Here is a 22,403-nt window from a genome sequence, read left to right as displayed (position 1 = left end):
TGTCATGCTTGTCTCTCCGTGGATCTCTCGTGCGAGACCTGCATTGTATCTCAGGACATCTGCCGCCCACTGAATCTCTGCCGGATAGAAAGTGACAACCTTCCCCACGCTGATGGCCTCGAGCCTGCAAAGTTGCTGCGTATTCGCGATTAGAAGGTCAGCGAGTCGGCTGAGACACTCTGCTCGTGTGGTCGAACCAAGTGCTGCCCAGGCCGGGCCTGCCGCTTCGGCTGCATCGACGGCCGAGTTGACTAGGTCAACATCAGCCTGGGATACACGCGCAGTCAATTCTCCATTTGAAGGGTTGTGAATCGCAAATGTCTCTTTAGCTTCCACGAACTCATTATTGATGAAACATCTGGTCTCTATGTCGGGTAAGGCCTGGGCACTGTTTGTCATCTTGATTTACTGAGCCAAAGAGAGTAGTCCAATGATTATGCAGTGTTGGCGGAGAGGTCTCGATACTGAGATTGCGAAGTCAATATAAGTCGGCAGGGTTTTGTGAGAAGCATGGACGCCGTGCCATGATCGAGACAGCCGCAGTTCCAAGCATCAAAACTAAATCCATTTCTTGCTAGTATCCTATTGGCGTCATCCTCCGGCGAAGCGTCACCGGTTGGTAAAGCATCCCCGTTGAGGCATCACCGGCAAAGCAAAGCCGGTGTAGCAGGTCTAACGGCTGATAACCAGTCGCTAATCCAAGTCATTGCTTTATGAGATTGAATCCTTCTCGCCAGGATTGTGTGTTCGTCATCTTCATGAACCTCTTTGCAAGATGGGAGAAACTATGCGTGCGGCAGTGATTAGAAATCCGGGCCCGGATTTCAGTCTGGAGATCATCGACAAGCCCAAACCTCAACCTGGCGATGGCGAGCTTCTTATCCGACTTGAAGTAACTGGCTTGTGCCATTCCGATCTTAGCATGATGCTGCGCGAATGGTCTGGGTTCAAGTCGAGGATGGATACTCCTGGCCATGAGGGTGCTGGAGTGGTCGAATCCCTCGGAAAAGGTGTGACAACATGGCAAATTGGAGACAAGGCCGGTGTCAAGGGAATTTCATGGGTGTGCCATGAGTGCGAGAGCTGCATGAAGGGCCGCGAACAACACTGTCCTCGGGCAGAATTCGCTGGCCTGACCATGGAGGGAACATATCAACAGTATATTGTCGTCGCGGCCAACTACGCAACCCGAATTCCGAATGGAGTCGACCTTCACTACGCGGCGCCCTTAATGTGCTCAGGGCTTACTTCTTACTCTGCTCTTCGAAAGAGTGGCGTTCGCGCGGGAGAATGGGTGGTCGTGCTTGGTGCTGGAGGAGGATTGGGCCATTTCGCCGTCATGATCAGTAAAGCCATGGGTGCTCGTGTGATCGCGGTCGATCAGGGCGAGGCCAAGAAAGAACTATGCTCGTCTCTTGGAGCATCCGAATTCCTTGACATTTCTTCAGCTACGGACCCGGTTCAGCGCACGTTAGAGATAACGAACGGTGGAGCGCACGCTGTCATCGTCACTTCGGCTCATCCGTCGAGCTATACCACAGCGACAAACTATCTACGTACCGGTGGAACCATGGTTTGCGTCGGGTTACCTGCCACTGGCCAAGCTATCGCTGGGGCAGATCCGCACGATTTCGTGACCAAAAGCATTACTGTGAGAGGTACTTTTGTGGGAACACTGAGCGAAGCTGCAGAGGTGCTGGACTTGTGTGCGCAAGGGCTGATTACCCCGGTCGTCGAAAGATTCCCTCTTGCGCAACTCCCAGACGCGGTGGGGCTTCTGAGAGAAGGAAAAATAGTTGGTCGAGCCGTGGTCGACCTATGGTCGTAGTGACAACAGCCGCGTTTGGTTTTCCTTTGTTTGGTAGAAAATGAACCCCAGAGTATGTTTAGCACCTCGTAATCCTGGTCGATACATACGGATACAAGATTCTTTGTACGGAGTACCTCGGCCTCGAATAACCAAGTGAGAATAGGTATTAGCGGAGCGGAGACCGAACCCACTAGGTTTGGAGCGTCATTTCAGGGCCGGGTGGTGCTCATGCTATTGGTGCACTAACTATTGGCTGCTCTGCCGCCTGGGAAGATGTCAAATGTGCAAGGTCGGGGATGCCAATCACTTTTCTAGCCCGTCGGTATTGCTTCTCCGCGCTTAATAATCTGAAGCAGAATTCACACACCAGTTACTGTAGTCTAGATCTCACAGTGGTCATTTCATGGCCTGATGATTAGTTCCCGGTCTCCCACGGGGTCTCCAGTTTGCCCCGCTCAACCAGCCATACTGGTCGTCGATACCTATGTACGTAGTCTCATCAGCCAGGGGATCGATCCAATCGGCAGCCAAAAAGCCCTCATCCTCTTGGCGGAAGGGCTGAGGAAGTTGCTCTAGCTTCACCACGCGACCTCTGAAGATAGACGACTTCCAGAAACTGCGACCACGTAACAAACAATGTGTAGTTTCCATTCTAGTCTCTTAACACGGCACTGTTAACTTCATGAGATACGGAGATCGATTCACTGATCAGCCGTTTGCCTTGTTGGCCTGGTCTCGAGCTTCGGCGGCCCAGGTTGCCAAAATCAACCCCCGAAACCGAAAAACATCTGGAGCTACCGACGACCGTCAATGCCGAAGCAACAAAAGACTCTCAAGGGGCTGGCGTGCCTCAGCTGCCGTCCCAGGAAGATCAAGGTCGGTCTCTTTGAACTTCTGGCGCTCCTGCGAGTAACATCCGAAATAGTGTGAGCGCGTAGATGGTTCCTGTGAAAGGTGCAGGTCTTTGAAGATACCCTGTCGGTTTCCCGAACGCGATGAGCGGCAGAGGTATGTATGAGGACTCAAATGCTCACATTTTGATTTGACATTGGCTCGTAGGCGGTTTTCCAAGGAATACATCGTCGACCTCGAAACCCAAGTGCGAGATTTCAAAGCTATCCTCGCAGACCTACAGTCGCAGCTTGAGGCACAACAAGCGAGCCTTTCCCGTAAATCATGTTGCGAACATAACATTGTCTCATCACAGGACCAGCCGCATCCCAAGCCCCAAGGGTCACACGATATTGCACCATCCAATAACTTCGAATCATTCAAATATGCGGACAAGGACCCGATTGCGAATACTATCGATCTCGGCAACAAAGACGGTCCAGAACTGGCAGACTCCACGGCGAGTTCAAGCTCCGGCGAAAGTATCATCACCCGCTTATGCGGGACGAGGAATCGCCTCAATAGTAGTATCGATAATGGCCAGTCAAGGTATTTTGGACCAACGTCAAGTCTTCACCTCACGGAGAATGTTGCGTCGATCCTCAGCTATTGCGAGAACGTCTCTCGAACAGGCTCAGACTTTGAGAAAGAGATTCCCCAGGCGATGCAGCAGTATCTACTTGGGCTGTACTGGAAGTATCAGCATAACGTTATGCGGATTATCCACAAAGAGGCTTTCCTGGCAGGCTTGGAGGCGGCCCAAGGTCCCTACTACAGTCATTGTCTACTACTCTGTATTCTAGTGTCTGGAGCGCGAATCTCGGCCAATCCAGAGATCCGAGCGTTGTCGATCCCATCAGTGGACGAAGAACATACCGAGACACCGGCGCTTTTGAAACTTGCTCAAGAGGCCCTCGACAAGGAATTGTTGAACCCATCGATAACCACTATACAATCTCTAATGTTGTTGAGTGTGCTAGACTGCATACAGTCCGATGACATGAAAGGATGGTTGAAATCAGGTAAGCTTGAAAAGTATTTCCACTTTTCTGCTTTCTGACATGGTATAGGAACCGCATGCAGGCTAGCTTTCGATTTAGGTCTTCATCAAGACTGGTCCCATATGTCGCAAAGCAGATGCAGCCCGATTGACATCGAAGTCAGGAATGTCGTATTCTGGGGTTGCTTTGGACTTGACAGGTTTGTCGACTTGCTCCCTACGCCAGAGCCATCTCACTGATCACCGATAGGCATTGGGGATTGTACCTTGGCCGCCCCCCCATCATCAAGCTCTGTGATGTATACGTTCAAAAACCTGCCAATACTGCCACGTCGTGGGACGCGGTAATATTTGCTGCCTGGACAGAAATCCTCGATATAGCAGGCCAGATCAGTGAGAGATTGTATGTGTCGACTGACCGGTGCTGTGGTGCCATTACACTAACACCTTATAGGAATACCAATACATGTTCCCAGGAGCAGATTGACTTCTATATGAACGCGCTGCAAATCTGGGATGCCAACGTGGACGGTACATTGATACCCTCTGCCACATCCCCACCCGCGGTCTATCAATTGCGGTAGGTGGAGTCATAAATTCAGTCTGATGCATCTATCTGACTTCCGGCCGTAGCATTCAATATTGCGCCCTGTTCATCCTCCTCAACCGACATAATGCTGGTCTGGGGAACTGCGTCGAGAATAGCACTTCAGAGATGCTCAAGTCGAGACAAAGTTGTGTCGAACATGCCCTACAGATCTCCAGGCTGATACAAGAGTATACAGCACATCACCAAGCATATACTATGATTGGCTCTGCTCTTTACCATATTACTTTGGCGGCGACGACGCTCATTGCCGAGATTGCAGAAAAGCAGAAGAATAACGTCGCAGCCGAATTGGCGGCACTGACAACTTGCCTTAGCATCATGAAGCAGATGGAGAGTACCGAGATTGTGGCACTCCACGTTCGCAAGATTGTCCAAAGTATCATGCGAGTGTGTGATCTACAGAGATTCCCGATGGACATGGCCCAACCTATGTCGTATAGCAGTCAGAAAATTGCCGATGAATCGCTGGACGAGACGTGTCAATCAGATGAGACCATGGCGGACACATCATTCTTGGGCAGGGCGGACGATAACGACCAGTCGGCTTCCCTCCAAAACGATACATTCTTCTCTAACAGCGTCTTTCAATTTCCTTTCGAGGACGCCCTCATGGATCCTTACCTAGCGAGTGACTTCTTCGAAGAAAACCCGGCAGTGATGGTGGATGGCCATGGGGGACAAGGGCTAGAATAAGCCTAGAATTGCCAGGCCTTCTTTTGGGTTGTACTTCCGGCTGTGCGACCCATGCATATCGAAAATATCCTTCTGCCACACGGAATCAATATTAGTGTGAAAGGTCTTTCCGTATTGACGATGAGTGTAAGCTTGTATGGGATACATAAACTTTGGTAACGTTACTATTGGTCAAATGTACAGAATATTTTTGTCGAGTATACTGCTATGGCAGATGGTGAGAGTAGCCCCGCCCTATAATGCACTACGCTAGTTATTGTGCTTTTCAAAAAGCCTGTAAAATGTCTACGCAATGACTGAACTCGAGCACGAAGGCCGCGACGACATCGCCTGAGGGGTTTTGTTGGCGGAACTAGAGGACCAGGACGAGGACATCGAGACACAGGGGCAAAAACCGTAACTCACATCCAGATTCCATTGACTACCCTTCTAGGTCTTTTTCTACGCAGGTTTACATTCATATAGGAGGAGTACAAGCTTTCTGGCGCAAGGACGAGGATGTAGTGAGCACTCATGAAGCAGCCACGCCAGTGTATCCGTTAAACTCGCCAGTTTCTTGCAGCAGCAGAGGGATCTCGTCATCCTGGAGCGATTCGAGCACCCCCTTCTCCCTCGGTTGCCAGCCCAACTGTCTCAGGCGGGTGGCACGACTGCGACAATTCGAGCCCACCACCAGGGGCGTAAACTCACCGAAGAGGTCCTTGTAGTCCTGTTCGGGGATGGTCCTCGGGGAAGGATCCTTGATGCGTCCGGCGGCATGCAGCGCTTGGCCGATGACCGCGACGGGCTCTTTCCACGCAATGTCGTGCCCGGACTCGCAGAAAAAGTACGGGTTTTCCATCACCTCTCCCGCCGGCGTCTGCTCCAGCCAGCGCAACAATGCGATGTACCCTCTGGCCAGATCCAGCACGTGTATGGTCGACCATACGGACGCCCCCCGGCCAACTTGTCCGGCATAGCCGTGTTTGAGAGCAAAGCGGGTCAGCGTGGGCAGTTGGATCGACAGACGTCTGTACTCGTGCTGGATCCCGTAGATCAGCGGCGGGATCATGATTGCTACCTTGGCTCCATGGCCGAGCTCCTGGCGCGCCCGGACAATGGCCAGGTCAATTGCCCGGTGTGGCGCCGTGTCGGGCAGGGCGTCGATGTCCTGTGGCTTGTCGTCCGAGTAGACTCTGTCGGCTTCGTATTGGCCCTTTGCAGCGTCGCCGAAGAGGCCGGTGCCGCTGGTGTGAATGTAGATGGTCTGCTGGCCGTCTTGTGCCCGCCTCTTGACGCCCTTGAGGACGGCTTGGACGGACGGGAGGTCGTCGGCCGTAGCGACGTGCAAGACAATGTCGCAGGCAATGGTCTGTTTGGTGATGATTTCACTGTCGGCCAGCGTGCCGAGGACGGTCTCGACACCGTCGTTTTGCAGCTCGGCGGCTGCAGATTCTCGTCGGACGAGTGCCGTGACCGAGTAGCCTTCTGCCAGAAGAAGATCGATGACATTGCGACCTATGCTGTTGGATGATCAGTAGGGTCACGATACGTGAGAGCCACGGGAGATTATTTGAGTACTCACAGGCCTGGTCCGAGTAGGAAGACTGACTTGCTGGGTGCCGACATGCTGAATCTGGAGAGATATAACTCGCAGGAGTGTAGCCTTCCAAAATAGACATGGCCATAATCGGCAAATGTCAATGGGGCGAGGAATTTATATCTCCCATCAATGAGTCGTCTAAAATATCATCGTCATTGTCACGAACATCCTGCATACAACCTCCATCTGCCAAATGATGTATCATTTGTCAGCACTACTGTATACCGTTCCCGGTCGTTAACAACATGGCCGTTGAGGCATGGTCGGCAAAACATCGCCGGTGTGGGCGAATGTTCCCTATGCAAGTCATCAGCACTATGCTGAAGACTGTAATCTCTATGAATCTACTGTAGGCTTCAATCCCCGTGGGTGTCATTCCCCCTTGTACTGTAGAGTCATGACTTCCAAGCAGCTGCTCGTAATAAACCCGTTCATACTATGTACTAGTCGCCAGATCACTAGTGAAGAGCATGCAACAGTGATCACCCCCTTTAAGCCAATGGCTAGAATCGAACGGCATTGTACGATGAACCAACACTTCCTCCCTCGAAAAACCTCCTCTTGACCAAGCTCCAGTGTCACTTGTAATGGTAAGCTTCCTCGAGGTGCCAATTTGCACCAGGCCGGTCCCTACATGGCGCGACCGAGATCAGCTGCGTGACCAATTCTGGTGGTCACCGTGCTGTTCTCCATGTCCCAACTGTCATACTCGTCTCTATTACGTTACGCTATACTTCCAGTCCTCTCCTTCTGATTCCAAGGCTTTGAATCTTCTAAACCGAGGTGGAAAAGGTATTCGCTGCTGGCCCCGGATCTTTCAACATACCAAACAGTCTTCGACCGTTGGGCCCTGTCACTTCCAAGACAGTCCCTGATGGACACTGTTTCCGATCCATCGCCACTGCCATCAATCCTTCAGCAACCGCCTCTGGTGTCGCAAACCTCTCTTCGTCAGTTTCAGGATCGAAAAGCTTCAACACCGCTGAAGAGCCAAACAACATTGGTGATGATGTTAGCCTTGGAGCAACGGCGCAGCTTCGCAACACGCATTCATCTTGCAGTGGCACCATGGCTCTTGGGAAGCAGCTAATGGCATGCTTTGGGTGCTGGTACAGTGGAATGACAATGGCTGGCCTTCTGTGTACTAGCACTGGAGATGAAGCCCATGATTCCTTCGGCACTTGCACCTAACCACTCTCTAAGAGCAATCCAGCACAATTTCCTGGGATCCACACGGGATAGGAGGTAACTGTCGTCGTCGAGCTTTTCATCCCACCACCCTCTTGTCGACTGGAAGGAGTACGTTTAAGCGGACCTGGTATTGTAGCATGACAGGCATCTCGGCTACCGGTTCGTACACACCTGCACCGAAGCACACAATATATGGAACGCAGTCAAACTTTGAATTGTCTAGGTCGAAAAGATGTTCCAACGCTTTCCCTACCATTACTCTCGTCTTATGAAAGACGATGCGAGGACCGTCAGCGCCAGTTGTGGTGATGCTATTGTGCAAATCGATTGAGTCGATGAATTCTTCAGCCTCTGAGTGAAGCCTTAGCTCCACAATCAGCACGTCGCAGCCTGCCTGAAAGCAGTTGCTGAGGAGGCACTAAAAACCAATCAGCGGGCATAATTTTCCGAGCCTGACCTCTGCTCCCACGACGTTCACTACCCGATTATATCATCTTGACGGAAGATACTCGCCGATCTACTGGGTAAAGGCTTTGGAAGTGTCCCTATCTTCCAGAAGTCTGTCTAGATTTCTACAACAGTTCCATTCTCTCCCATTCCCATGTCACCACTGTCCATCCTTGGGAAATCTGCGTACGACGTGGCTGCTCTTGTGGTCCGGAGATCGTTGGCCAAGTCTGGCAATGGTCTGGTCTCGATGTGACTGATGTTTCATGTTCTGAGTCTTTCTATTGCCAAGTCCCAACAAGGATAGGAGGGCTTGACTTCGCCCAGCGTTGTAGTATAGGCGCACCTGGTCTGGCAAAAAGCAAGAATGTCGCGGTTGTATCACAACATTTTGGGTTGGCCTGTATTTTCATTCCCCCGTAGATTCGCGAATACTCCTTCAGCGCGCTTTTCAGATTGCCCAGAAGTATCCCGAAGATGCTGGGTCCTAGCCTTTGGCCTTCAAACCACGACATCTTCCTCAACGACGTGGTTCCCCGGTTTTGGCCCAACCCCGGATTTTGAGTTCGGGTTTTTGGCATGGAACATATTGTACGTTATCTAGGTAGGACATCATTTTAAGCAGAGTGTCGTGTTACGACGGGAATAGTCCGCCGTCCTACTTCCGTAGGTCTTATGAATCGCACTTGTTTCCGGAATCATCCAGCCTGTTTGATCCCGAGGGTGGCTGATCGAAAACGATGTGCATTCCTCGAATCTGTATAAAGGCTGACACCAGATTTCTGTTAAGATGACTAGTCAGCCTGCCGTATGTTCCAGGTCCCTCACTGTACTCTTCACCTTCCATCAACATATATACTCCAAAAATGACCTTTAACCACGTGTTCAACCATGTCGGGCTTTCCGTCATCGATCTCGATGCCGCCACTGCCTGGTATACCAAGGTTCTGGGCTTCCACCACGTCCCTAAGACGCTCGAGTTCGACCGAGCTCAAGACCCCAACTCCCCGATATTCCCCATCTATGGGGCGACATTACACAAAGGCAGATTCGCATTCCTCGTCACCGGCAACGGAGTAGGTCTTGAGTTATTCGAATTCGAGAACCCTAAATCAGAAGGGGTCGCGAAACCATTTGACTACAGCAAGGGCGGTTTTTTCCACATAGCCATCACGGATCCGGATCCTCACTCCAAGGCCAGAGAGATTGAGGCTGCTGGAGGCAAGATCATTGGTGAACCCATCACAATGTTGGAGAAAAATCATGCCTACTGCGCCTACGTCCAAGATCCATGGGGCAATGTCATTGAGCTTCTGAACCTGAACTTTGCAGAATTGGGGATAAGATTGGGCGGCGTGGATAATCTCTAGGAATCGATTCCGGTGGTGATGAAACTTTGGCAGTCGAAGCCTGTTGCTGATAGGCAGACGTGGTTTGAGAAAGGATGAAGGCTGAGGGGGGGGTTTGTAGGGCGAACATCTGGGCAACGTTCAGCAATCATACTAGCACTGTTACTGACTCTGATGTCTCTCATTGACTGGACCTTGCGTGCTAAAATGCAAATTCGGTCCAGATCTTCGATCAAGACGAAGAAAGTATGGGTTGTAGCGGCAGCAAAGAGGATTAAATTGACTAATTACAAGTAAAGAAGAGACTGATCAGGCACTGAGGAACGTGTCGAACGCCGATTTTCAGCCTCACTATTCCGCAATAGGACTAGCACCAGAATGGGCCAACTTCGCGATTCTGCCTTGTCTTCTTCTCTCTCGCCGACTCTGGACTATCTCAGCCTAACAAGTATCCTACAATCCTGTCCGATGCATGAGATGCCAGCTTGGTTATGCATGACCACCCCAGCCTGCCCAGTCTGATCACGACGCCTGCTAGGACGCGTCCCTTTTCAGGGATAGTCCACCTTTAGGTACCGAGTAGGACTGGGGCGCACACGGCATCCATGGCAAGGGTAAGCGCGCCTCGGGTGTTTTTCTCCACTATGAAGTTGACAGTGGTGGCCATTGCTTGCTATTTTTCCTATAAGAGCGCTTCTTTTCTTCTGCAATCATATTCCACTGCCCGAGGCAAGGTGTGAACAACATGCCCTCGATACAACGCCACAGCCTTAGCCTTCTGCCCCTACCTCACATCTTCCGTTTCATGCAAAGCTCCCACTCTCCCCTTTCCACCTGCACCTACTGGCTGAGAGTGGTGAGTCCCCGGTCAGAACATCTCCTGATTATTTCGGTCGGGCATGTCAAGCTTGTCCCTACTCCCTTTCGATATTCTTCATCAGGTGGCCAGCCAACTCGACGTTCTTTCCTACGACCGTCTTTCCAAAACTTCTCGTTCACTGCATGACCAGCTTCGGGATGAGCATACGGCGAGGAATACAGTCCATGTGAGATCATTGGGGGATTTTTGTCACGTTTGCATGACGTGCGAGTATCACCTGCTGACTCGGTCAGGCGAGCATTCTGCATTCTCCATGGACCCAATTGGCCCTGTCAGCACCCGACGGCAGCTTTAGGACGACAATTGATCGGGTCAGCTTGTGTAACGATGCGTTTCAAACAGCGTTGCCCTACTCTGTTAGTGTCGTAGGCCATGCCACCAGCTTTTCCTACCACGGCGGCATTGTGTGTTACACGACAAGTTCTCAACTTCGCATTCTTGATCTCAATCACCGTCCTACTTCGGAAAAGGTCTTCGGTCACGCATTCTTCCGAAGTTTCCTCGCTTCCCCGAAACGAGGCGCCATCACAGTTGAGCTCGAATGTTTTAGATCGCTGCAGCTTCAGGGCTATGCAGACAACGTTGCCGTCTTGACCTGCCATTTGGGGGTCTACGGGCCACATCTCTTCGCCGTCAATATCTCCGAGGACTTTAATGAGTCGTCTCGGGCGACCAACAACGTCCGTCGCTCTCGCATCGTCTTTTCGACACCGCTAGTCTCCAACAAGAAGCTCTTCGTCACGCACAACTCGAGACACATCGTCTGGGGAACCCATTCGGCCACTGGAGATGAAGGACACCGCGAATGGCTGCTATACCGACATGAGTTGGCGACTCCAGACGTTCCGAGCAAGGAGCCGCTGCAGTTGCGGAACTTTTACGGCAGTGAGATCGGGTCGACGGCGTCCTTTACGATTCACGAGAATTATTTCTATGCCGTCACGAACCAGACCAGCTTCGAAACCGAGGAGGTTGACTGGACAAGTTACTATCACGTTGTGAAATTTCATCTAGACCTCGTAGACCCTGACGTAGTGCCTAGAATGGTATGGCGACGGCAACATCTCGAGGGACCGATCAACGACGCATGGACAGATCTAGGGTTTCAGGTTGATCACTGCACAGGCGAGCTGTTGATCGTCGAGTGTCGAAAAGAATGGGTTGACGGGGGCAGTCGTTGCGTCAGGACGTACTATTCTCAACCTTTACAGCGGGCGGTTCTCTTGGACGCTCATGCCATACTGCGCGCCCCTCCCGATGATCCCCTCCGGCGGACTCTGGACGAAAAGAACAAGAGCCACTACGAGGACTCTCATGTCAGAATCGAGAGGTATGTGCACTCCGAGTACGCCAGACATGGTGGTGATTGTGGCGAAGATGCCAGGGACCGGAAGAAGGAGTACCTCCGCGCCAAAACCAAATGGAACGGGTACGATTTCAACCGGCAGTGTTTTGTGGACGTTGTGAGTGAGGAGGTCACGGATGAAGGGAGCTGGCGACCACGGGAGAGACTTCGAGTTCGGGTCGTGAGTAGGAAGGGGATCGGCCCTCTTGTGTTGGACGACGAAGGTGACCACGGACGTGGGAACGAACAACACGAGGTCATGCAGAAAAGTGGTTCGAAATACTACCGGGTGCGCTCGCGGGTCAAGGACAAGGACGGACTTGACCTGAGGGACGGCGAGGAAAAGTTCACGCCCAGTGAGATTGTCCTGTGGCCTAGAGGTGGCGTGGAGGTTCCAAGGGATCTGGAGGACGTACTGTGCCCCGGCGGCAAGGCCGGCGAGGTCAAGGCCGTGCTTGGGTACGAGGGGATCGTCTACCTCTCCGGTCCTGCAGACTTGACAAAAGGAGGCGAGAGGGCCCTCGTGTTTGTGTGTTTCGATCCCACCTTTGGGTTTGATGGCATGAGGCGGGTAGATGGATCGATGGTGGCGCAGAGAGGAGGTGGAAGCGGCAAGGCGGTAGGAAAAGGAGGAGAGGGAAGAGGGGACTCTGGTAAGAAGAGAAAGAACGAGTCAGTGACTTCGGTGGTCGTTGCCGCTGATGGAGGCGGAACGAGCATGGTGGGCCATGGACTCGTCGTTGAGAGGGCTAAACGGGTCAAGAATGAAAACGGCACAGAAAGCGATGAGGCTGGTTTTCGAGGGGTCGACGAACGGCGGCAGTACACGACTTCTGTTCCTCGCATGTCGGTGACGAGCAGTTCCTCCGCCTCTCTGATCATGGGCGCATTGGATGATGGGCCACCGTTTGTTACGGCGACTTCTACCCCGACGCGCACTCCAGACTTGTCCAGAGACGGCGGTGGAGATGTGATCACCAGTGGCGATGGCAATATCAAGACCAAGTCCAAGTCCACCGCCGCAGCCACCACCACTGCCAGTGGTACCACGAGGTCGACGTGGCGTGAGAGAGCAGCTCACATATCCATCGGCAAAGGATTCTGGTTGCGTTGAGAGAGGCTTTCTACAGGTTAGGCGGCCAGGGCCAGGTAGTCAAGGAAGACCATGTTTCCAGATGGAAATATTCGTATACAAACACGCACACAGACACACACTCTCTCTTTTCTCTAGGTCACCGTGTGTCGTGAAGGAGGTAAAAGGAGACATTCATCGATATCAAGTAGAGCAGCCAAGGGATATAATATATAAACAGCAAAGACACGGCGGGTTTTGCGGGTCTCTAATATGCAATTGCAATTGCAATTCAATTCGCTACTTCTTTCTCCACTTCCAACCCTCTTGGAGCGCGAGCAAGGGATCGAAACGTGCACCTCTGAGGCCACTCTCCTCGCGGAAGAACTTGTACAAGACCGCCGGGTTGTTCCTGGGTCTCGGACTGCCAGACGACCGGACAACGTCTCTGTCGGTTTCACTTCCCAACGCGTCTCCTGTGCCTGCACCTTCACGAGCGAGCCGGAGCAAGTCGAGAGCTTGTCTGGAGAGTTGTCGGGGAGGAAGAGGCTGAGAAGGCAGGTCCGGTGGGGTAGAGAAGGCAGCGGCCCTCGGTTCATTGACTGTCGCCCCGACATCATCTCGGTTTGTCAGTATCGTTGCTCTGCCGTCGCGACGGTGCTTCTCTCTCTCCGCCGACGAGGACGAGGACGAACTTGTCTCCGATTCCTCCCAGTCGGGAAGTTCGGGAGATTCCAACGAAACAGTAGAATCATTCTTCTCCCACGGCGCGAGGCTGTTGGGGACTGTGGTCTTTTTACCGGCAGCGGCGTTTTCCAGAACGACGGCGGCCGACTCGGCGAGGTCCACGTCTCTCGTCCTGGCGGCGATGGTGAGGACGTTGAGACACAACCCCTTGTCCGGGATGACGTGCATGTTCTCCACGTACGTATACCAGACCCATCGCGTCACCGACGCGGCCGCCGCGTCGGCGTCCTTTTGGTTCCTCGCGCTGTACCTGCTCGCGATGCGGAGCACGTGGAGCAACGTGTGCCGCGGGAAAGGGAAATTGGAATCGTACAGCTTGTAGCACAGCTGCAAAAGATCCTCAAAGGCATGGTGGTCGCAGAGGGCGTGCATGTAGATCGTCCATACCCACGCGTCGATGTGCCCGCCGCCGCCGTCTTCTTCTCGTTGCAAGTTTTCCAGCTCGACCGTCGCGAGTTCTAATTGACCTTCGCGAATCATGGCGACAATATTGAGCTTGACGTACAATGGAGGGATCGTGACCCATTGTTGTGCGAGGCGTTGCAAGATGCCGGTCCGGAGGTAGGTATCAGGGTGTACCGTCAGAGCCTGGGTGGGGGGGGAAAAGCAAAGGTCAGAAAATCTCTCTCAGAGAACCAACTCACCAAGAGAAAGGTTTAGAACTCACCGTCAGGGCGGCATAGTACACAGAAGGATTCATCGCGATACCTTCCCGTTCCATCTCTTCCAAGGTGGCACGCACGTTGTCTGCAGACCCATATTCCGGAGAGCAATTGCTGAGGATGAGGGCCTCGTAGAGGTCTGGTCTGGGTTTGATCTTGCGGTCCGCAATTAGGATGTTGAGAATCTCCCGGGTCAATTTTGGCTGAGGCGTTGTTTTTGCGATCCATTTCAGTTCGTCTTCGAGAACCTGCGTGCTCACATCTTTCCGATCAACCAACCTGTTCAGACCGTTCCTGTCTCGTCCGATGACTTTGCCAATTCTTCGGACTTCTCGGAGAAGAGGGCGAAACTGCGCCGGTTTCGCATCGAGTCGCTTGAGCTTGAGCTCAGCGGTCAAGTCACGGTCGTCTCCGTCTGCGTCTGCGTCGACGCCTTCTGCGATAGATTTGAGAGGGTCCGTGTCCAACAAGTCGCCGCCATTGCCGTGTTTCCCTGAGAGTGCATGCTGACGGCCTTCTCGTGCTGATGGACTCGGTGTCTCGCTCGAGGAGGAAGATTGCCTAGGCTCAGGGACGGTACTCTCCAACGATGCAGTCGACTTTGAGGCCCAAGCGAAACAAGCGTCACCGCTTTCGGTCACCTTGAGCGCTTCTTCCTCTTTTTTCTTGCCTCTCAAGACTTCATGCTGCTCAGCGACAGGTTCCCCAGGTTGTGTCAGACCGTGATCTGGTCTGCGCCAGGCCGAGGGTCCTTTCGCTTTGAAAGGTCGGGCTCGATAGCAGCGAAGTGTAGGTGAACGACGGATCGCGAGGACAGGACATTTTTGTCTCAGTGCATGACTTATGAGGGTTCTATGCATCAGCTGTTCATACTTGGTGTGGATGTGTCGACGACGACGAGGTGCTTAAGATTTCAGGGCCATAGTTTGTACACACTGCAATGTTATCGCTCTCTGTCGTGTTTCTTTTAGCACGGGTCTCGGGTAACTTACCTGATATGGCGTGGGTACCACTAACGAGTATTGGTGTGGAATAGTGTACTAGTGACAGAGAGACTCGAAGGATCTGGTCTCTCCTATACCTGTTGATAGGAGTGTTTTACTACAATCTAACAAGACTTAATATAGGACAAATAGATAATGGGGTGAGTAGAGAGATCGACGCACTGAATCTCGAAAGGTAACAAAAGGGTCTTCATTTTTCTGGCACTGCCTAATCTCAAAACGGCTGCTACCACCGTTATCTTACCACTATCTTCTAATATATCTTCAAGCTGTCTTAGACTCCCACCTTGACACCAGCGTTTGCGTCTTTGGCTGCCGCCGCAGCCGCCGCCTCACGACCAGCAATACGTCCAAAGATGGCGCCTTTCGTCAAACCCGCACCTCCGGGATAGTTGTGGTAGAAAACTCCGCCGGCAATCTCACCCGTGGCCCAAAGATTCGGCATGTGGTTGCCTTCATTGTTGAGCACGCGCGCCGAGGTATCTGTCGCGATACCACCGTACGTGAAGGTGATGCCGCATGCCACCCCATAAGCCACGAACGGGGCCTTCTCAATTCTCAGGGCCCAGTTGGATTTGGGGAATTTCAGGCCTTCGCTCGCACACAGTCCGTCCAACTTGGTCGGTTCGAAGCCACTGCTGTCTCTTGGACAAGCGGCGTTGAACGCGTCGATCGTCTTCTGTAGGCCCGCCGGATTGACGCCCATGAGAGTCGCCAGTTCCTGGATGGTGTCTGCGTTGATGGGCGTGGCGGTCTCGTAGCGCTTGGGCAAGAGGTGTACAGTCTGTTGGTCGAAGATCTGAAAGGCCTTTGCTTCGGGTTGGTCGCCAATCTTCTTGCCCGTCTGTGCGTACGTCTTTCCAAAGTTGTCTTCGCCCTCGTCGAAGAACCGTTCGCCGTTTACGTTGATCGTGATGCCGTAGGGGTACGCGTACCGCGGCATGTGCGGAGAGACGTTGACATCGCCCACCAGGGGTGCATTCGCATCTTGGGGGGAGGCGTGAGCGGCACCCCAGTGTCCGACGGGGCGGGCTCCGGCCGCCACGGCTCGGTTGAGCATCGTGCCCATGTTGTACTTTGTCCCGCGGACCACGACCAGATCCCACCCCTCTCCGAGGTATTGGCGACGCATGGCCGGGTTGGAGGAGAAGCCACCGCTCGCGAGGATGACTTTGCCGTGCACGTCGATGAAAGAGTCTCGACCACGGACGCGAACGCCGTGCACCGTGTCCCCCGTGGCGATGAGGTCGTGTGCAGGACTGTCGTACCAGACCGTCATACGACCGGTGTCGATCAGGCTCTCGACCGCGTCCCAAAGGTAGTCTGTGAGGCCCACCCCACCACCGACGGCCATCACAGGGCCCCCTGGCTCTAGGTTGATCTTCTGGTCACCCTTCTTCAACCCGCTAACGTTCTGGTACTTGCGAACAATCAACTCCCATTTGACACCCTTGGACTTCATCCATTCGAGTGTTTCCCAGCCGTCCCTGACCATGATAGCCGAGATGTCCTTGTCGTTGCGTCCGTGTGAGGTTTTGGCCAGATCTCGAGCGTAATCTTCATTGGTGTATGGTGCCATGTCGCACAGCTCGGCGTCTGCCATCGCCTCGGGACAGAGCAAGGTTTTGACAGCATCAAAGCCCTTGTGGCTGGCGCGGAAGACTGTTCCCGCGAAACGGCTGTTTCCTCCCCGCCCATCTCGAGGGGCCGCTTCAAGGACGAGCACATTGGCACCGTGGTCGTGAGCAGCGAGTGCAGCACAAAGAGCTGCATTGCCACCTCCGACAACTATAACGCCGAAGTTGTGGCTTGCTCCATTTTTGTGTGATATGCTTCCCATATTTACGGTTGTTGAACAGGATATGTGAATTGTCCAAGTGATAGCAACTCACGACGAGTCCCTTCGACCATGGGTCATGCTGTGATTTTAATATAGAAGCCTCTACCCGAAAGCGGAGGGCAAGATCATCATATGATGTTCCTCTCCTTTGAGACCGGCTTGATTAGTGGGAAAGGACTGCACTTTGGCCCGGAGAATGTTCTTGTGCTCGCTTGCCACAAGATCATATCGCGAACCTGGAACTCCTCTTGGTTTGCCGCTTCAACTGACTGTGTCGAGGTACTTTCAGACTTTATTCCGCACTGCGGAGATGAATTTTGGGGTTCAAGACTGGACTCTTTTCACATTTCGGGCCGTCAACCGGAGAGAATAAAAACCGCACTTTGATTGGCCCAATGGAGAGTATCATTGCTTCTCCGCAACTTGTAATGTTCTTTGACACCCCGGACTTCACTGGCAACAGAAAACCAACAGCCTTTCAAGAGAGCCGTACTGACGCGCCATGACCTACGAAATTGTTGTTGGTGTTGAAAGCTTCGGGGAGACACAAGGCATCAAAATCAGTAGTCAGCAAGCTTGAGAGGCCAGCCTCATTCCAGAACCAGTCATTGTTGAGTTCGCTGTCAAGATCAAGATCGACCATGTCACAATTGCCAGATAATGGTGCCGATTGTTCGTGGTGAGGTTGCCCTATTGAAGTGGTGGGATGGCTCACATCATTACGGTGGCCTTGTTCGTCAGGGGAAGCGCCAGGCCACGTTCTGTTTGAGCTGGACGGGGCCGAAGTTCTCGGGCCAGAGAATGCACTTACTTGGGGCCTTTGGCCGTCGGGTGCTTGTCCGCCGAACTTTTCTCGCCATGTCCAGAGAGTATCGTGCAGAACACTGCCACCGAGTCGACTTGTCACATTCAACCCTCTCTGAGGAGAGGACTCTGGAGGGGTTGCACACCAGAGCTGTGACAAGATCTTCGAGAACCTCCCCGGCAGGTCATTGTCCTCGATTGAACACTTTCGTAGGAGGCTGAGACTTACATTGAACGCTCTGCGACCTTCCTCGGCATCGACCAGTTGAGAATTACTGCTTCTGAGTGTTTTGAGAACGAATACCGAGGCAATGGAAAGAGCGTTGCGAAATATCACAGGGCCCCTTCTGAATAACTGCGTGTCTGTGTCTCTTTTATGGCATCTCCATATGACATCCACAGCTGAGCGATACGCTTTCAAGATGCCTTCTCGTGAAGAGGCTCTGGCATAGCTTTCTAGAAAATAGTAGCATCTTAGCTGTAGAGAAGCATAGAGAAACATGATCTCGTTGTCATCTATGCTGCACGTCAGCGACAAGCCACAAATCCGCACTTGGGACGTCCTCACCAGATAGATTGTCACCCAACTGTTGTCGAAGCTGCACCAATTCAATCTCATAGAGAGGCAGAAGTACTCCACTGTCGCTCTCACCAAGACTGCCGACTCTTCTTTCTCGGCTGGCCATGACCCTGTTGAACTTGTTGCAGAAACGCCAAATCAGGACCAAGTGGTACATGTCTGGCGGAATCCCAACATCGTTCCTGCCATTGCAAATTGCGTCAAGAGTTGCATCTGTGACAAAAAGAGGCGCTTGGCCAATGAGACTTGTTATACTAACATGAATGTAAGCCAGGTCTATTGACGAGTTTTTTGTTGGGAGAATATGCCTACCTTTCAGCAGCTATGAAGCATGCCGACCATGTGATCAAGGCATCTTTTACCTCGTCAGGGCGAGGAGAAGTACGAATTCTGGAAAAGTCCTGTACAGAGTAGGGCCTGTGTACACCTACATGCATGGCACTGCTCTTGCAAGCAGAGGCAAGCACAAATGATGAATCTGTGGACATGGAAGATGTCGGCATTGGCCACAGGCAAAGCAATATCATGGCCTTTAAATCGGAACGTGTGTGTGGAGGAGATCCTATTGTCTGCCATAAAAGCGTCTTGAGAAATGGTGCAAGACTTCCCACCACGGTGGGCTCCTCATCATCATGACGGGAAGCGATGGCAATGATGGTCCAGAAAAGCAATGGAGATTGCCCATGGTAATTGTCTGGGGAAATACCCTCTTCGATAATAGGCACATAGGGATGGTTTTCCTTAAAATATCTACCAAACCTTGTCAACATCCATCTTTACGTAATTGTGAAAGCTTACCTTCGAAATAATCGAGTGACTTGAACGGCTGTTAGACTGGTGTTTCCGAGAACTTGAGGGTGATGCGCCTCGCAGAGTGACGCGTATGTATTCGGCACCTCGTCGCAGGAAGCAACTTCAGGTGCGCATACTGGCGACTCTGGGACAATTCTACCAGGAGACAGCTCAGTTTCAGGTCTTAAATGAAGCTCTGGACTTTGGTGTGATGGTGAAGTCTCCTGGCTGACTGACGAAGTTTGTTGCGTGGCTCTCAACCTCTCAACCTCCTTCGTAAGCTCTTGCAGCTTCCTTTCGATAAATCAGATGAGCCATTCTGTACAAGAGAGAAGGTACCTTCATGGTAACTTACAAGCGTTTGTTGAATCTTTTGTAGTCATTGTCATAGACACACGTCAGACCCAACAATGAGCATCGCTTACATGACTGGCGGCTAGTGCCTTCACAACGAAGCTGGTAGTCGTTTGTCAGCCAAAAAGATTCCAGATAGACAAGAAGCCGATACACACCTTGCCTTGTCGGCACTCTTGACAAGCGATCCTCTTGCGCTTAGAAGTCTGAGGTCGCACCTCAGCCCGTGATTCGCAAATGGGAATTGACGTCACAAGTGCTGGACGTGGTGCAATGTTAGTCGAAACGGGACTCTTCAAAAAACTCCCACTATCCATGTGATATGCGTATCATCCAGGTAGGCCGTTGTAGAGCGGATTGCGGGATCAATATCTGTCTTTGACGCTCTCTACTCGGCACGGACTCGACATGAAAAGAGAAAGACTGATGCAGCAAGTCTAGTGCGACAGTCACACGTTCCCGAAAGGGGATGAACCGGTCGAATGCGAGGTGCGAGCTGTAGCGTGTGATGATACGCATCACAATACGCAGTATGAAGCGAAATTCGCTGCTAAGAGCGAATACTCTCATACTGAAGTGAAAGCCTGGACCAATAAATGGCTATGCCGAGAACCGGGCCGGTTTTCGCTCTTGGGCGTTTTCCCATCAAACAAACAACCCAACTTCCTCCAGTCTCGCCTCGTTCCGCGAAGCACGAAAATATCAGGCAAGACAAATCTAATAATGGGCTATGACGGCACAGAATGCGACCTAGTCGCCGAGTATTTGAAGTTGATGAACCTTGAATACAACACAATATGTCATGATGCAGGGCACGACCCCAGCCAGCCTTGCAGGTAAGACGAGGCTGACGTGGTCAAATTCTTTCTCTTGTATGGAGTATCAAGCCAGTCTAAGGGCATTGTTCATCAGCCGCAAAAGCCAAATACATACTAATTGTATATCGCTACGAATACGCTCTGAAGACGGGTCTGATGGCTCGGATGCTGACAATCCCAGTGATTCGATTCCGTGATGATGTATGTTGCTGTTTCGTCTACGGGTAAGATATAAAAGAAATGGCATATCATCATAGTTTGGCGACCTATACTATTGTATCAAGAAACAGAAGACCCCCAATACCTTCAACAACGAAAATCCTCTCTCAAATTGGTCTGGCTCGCATATTATAACACGACGATGCGTTCATCAATGCTCCTCGCCGCCATGGCCAGCGCGGTACCCATCCTCGCCAATCCCGTGATGAAAAGAGACACCACCTCAACCGACGACACCTTCAGAGACGACCCGACGGGGTACATGTCAGGGTTCAAGAACCCCAGCATAACAACGTCGGTCGGCAACAAGGCCATCTGCGTCCAAGGCATGATTGACGTCACGGCGTCGGCGACCAACTACCGAATCAACCTCGAGGAGCCCAACAGCAAGAGCGCCGTCGTCGAGATCGCCGTCGAGGCCCTCCAGACCAACTCGACGGCCAGGAAGCAGTACGTCGGGGCCGCGACGCCCGTCGACGGCACCTACGGCATCTACTCGCAGCTCTGCTGGCCCCGGGCCAGCGACGCCATCAACTCGACCACGGTGCAGTTCCTCAACCACGGCGCAGGCTTCGACCGCAGCTACTGGAACGCGGCGCCGGGCTACTCGTACGTCGACTTCGCCGCGGACCGGGGGTACACGACCTTCCTCTTCGACCGCCTGGGTACGGGCCTCTCCGACCACCCGGACCCGCTGCAGGTCGTGCAGTACGGGATCCAGGTCGAGATCGCGCACCAGCTGATCCAGATGCTCCGCGCGGGCCGCATCTCGAACCACGACTTCTCCGAGGTCGTCGCCGTGGGACACTCGTTCGGCAGCACCCAGCTCGCGGGCATCACGTCGAAGTACCCGCGGGACGTCGACGCCGCGGTCCTGACGGGCTTCACCGCCGACCCTTCGGGCATGGGCGTCGCCTTCGCCGGCGTGGGACTGACCCCGGCCTCCGTCTCGGACCCCGTGCTGTTCGGCAACCTCTCCACCGGTTACCTGACCGCGTCGTCCATCGAGGGCAACCAGTTCTTCTTCTTCCGCTACCCCAACTTCGACCCGGCCGTGCTCGACCTCGCCCAGCGCTCCCGCCAGACCCTGACGTTGGGCGAGTTCTTCTCCCTCGAGGGCCTCGAGGCCTCGCCCAGCTTCACGGGCCCCGTCGACATCGTCAACGGCCTCAACGACCTGCCCAACTGTTTTGGCAATTGCCTGCTGCCCTACGACAAGGTCGCCGCCGCAAAGGAAAAGCTATACCCGGCCGCGAGCAACGGGTCTGATTCGTACCTGGCCCCCGACACCGGTCACGGCTTGAACTTCCACTACAGCGCTTCAGAAGCCTATGAGCACATTCATAATTTTCTCAGAAAGAATGGATTCTAAAGGATTTTGAAAGGCACAAACTAAACCTACCATATTGTGTGTGTGTGTCAGAAATTGTTTGTACAGTTCGGTAAAGAATACTTTGAGAAACGGATGGGGATTTGAAATTTAGAAACTGTAAAAAACGAAAATGAGATGAGAAATATCAAAAGATAGACTTGACATTTTATATCATGAAATTCCTAATACTATAATTACTACTTTTATCATTATAAACCTAGGTAGTCAATGTTCAGCTACGGGAATCAATGGTTTTGAGATGGTACTTTTTGTGCTACATGTCGGTTGAAAGAGAGCAGGTTCGTCGCGGGTTGAAAATGTCGAGTTGCAAGCCGATCTCA

At 52.6% G+C, this 22,403-nt stretch overlaps 6 protein-coding genes across 6 annotated transcripts; 3 read left to right on the top strand and 3 right to left on the bottom strand.

The window, feature by feature from the left end:
- Positions 1-775: 775 nt before the first annotated feature.
- On the top strand, positions 776-5,004 carry PV06_07169 (uncharacterized protein; the record flags this gene model as incomplete). The annotated part of the gene is made up of 6 exons (XM_016408366.1): positions 776-1,824; positions 2,870-3,723; positions 3,772-3,901; positions 3,952-4,104; positions 4,156-4,281; positions 4,335-5,004. 6 exons carry the CDS (start codon positions 776-778, stop codon positions 5,002-5,004), a joined length of 2,982 nt encoding a protein of 993 aa, XP_016261846.1.
- A 5,468-nt stretch (positions 5,005-10,472) lies between these two features.
- Positions 10,473-12,912, top strand: PV06_07168 (uncharacterized protein; the record flags this gene model as incomplete). Its single annotated transcript, XM_016408365.1, has 2 exons — positions 10,473-10,619; positions 10,687-12,912. The coding sequence occupies 2 exons, from the start codon at positions 10,473-10,475 to the stop codon at positions 12,910-12,912; spliced, it is 2,373 nt and encodes a 790-aa protein (XP_016261845.1).
- A 143-nt stretch (positions 12,913-13,055) lies between these two features.
- On the bottom strand, positions 13,056-15,197 carry PV06_07167 (uncharacterized protein). The gene is made up of 2 exons (XM_016408364.1): positions 14,285-15,197; positions 13,056-14,205 (listed from the first exon to the last, which is right to left on the bottom strand). The coding sequence occupies exons 1-2, from the start codon at positions 15,137-15,139 to the stop codon at positions 13,171-13,173; spliced, it is 1,890 nt and encodes a 629-aa protein (XP_016261844.1). The 5' UTR covers positions 15,140-15,197; the 3' UTR covers positions 13,056-13,170.
- A 360-nt stretch (positions 15,198-15,557) lies between these two features.
- On the bottom strand, positions 15,558-17,191 carry PV06_07166 (precorrin 3B synthase CobZ; the record flags this gene model as incomplete). The annotated part of the gene is made up of 1 exon (XM_016408363.1): positions 15,558-17,191. The coding sequence occupies exon 1, from the start codon at positions 17,121-17,123 to the stop codon at positions 15,558-15,560; it is 1,566 nt and encodes a 521-aa protein (XP_016261843.1). The 5' UTR covers positions 17,124-17,191.
- A 168-nt stretch (positions 17,192-17,359) lies between these two features.
- Positions 17,360-20,162, bottom strand: PV06_07165 (uncharacterized protein). The gene is made up of 6 exons (XM_016408362.1): positions 19,812-20,162; positions 19,655-19,755; positions 19,306-19,593; positions 18,820-19,257; positions 18,496-18,761; positions 17,360-18,443 (listed from the first exon to the last, which is right to left on the bottom strand). The coding sequence occupies exons 1-6, from the start codon at positions 19,968-19,970 to the stop codon at positions 17,602-17,604; spliced, it is 2,094 nt and encodes a 697-aa protein (XP_016261842.1). The 5' UTR covers positions 19,971-20,162; the 3' UTR covers positions 17,360-17,601.
- A 697-nt stretch (positions 20,163-20,859) lies between these two features.
- On the top strand, positions 20,860-22,197 carry PV06_07164 (uncharacterized protein; the record flags this gene model as incomplete). The annotated part of the gene is made up of 1 exon (XM_016408361.1): positions 20,860-22,197. One exon carries the CDS (start codon positions 20,860-20,862, stop codon positions 22,060-22,062), a length of 1,203 nt encoding a protein of 400 aa, XP_016261841.1. The 3' UTR covers positions 22,063-22,197.
- Positions 22,198-22,403: the final 206 nt, after the last annotated feature.

This window comes from Exophiala oligosperma (assembly GCF_000835515.1).
Source record: "Exophiala oligosperma strain CBS 72588 unplaced genomic scaffold supercont1.6, whole genome shotgun sequence".
NCBI classification, from domain to species: domain Eukaryota; kingdom Fungi; phylum Ascomycota; class Eurotiomycetes; order Chaetothyriales; family Herpotrichiellaceae; genus Exophiala; species Exophiala oligosperma.
The sequence above is the reverse complement of the archived record's forward strand: the minus strand, read 5'-3'. Positions and strand labels throughout refer to the sequence as shown.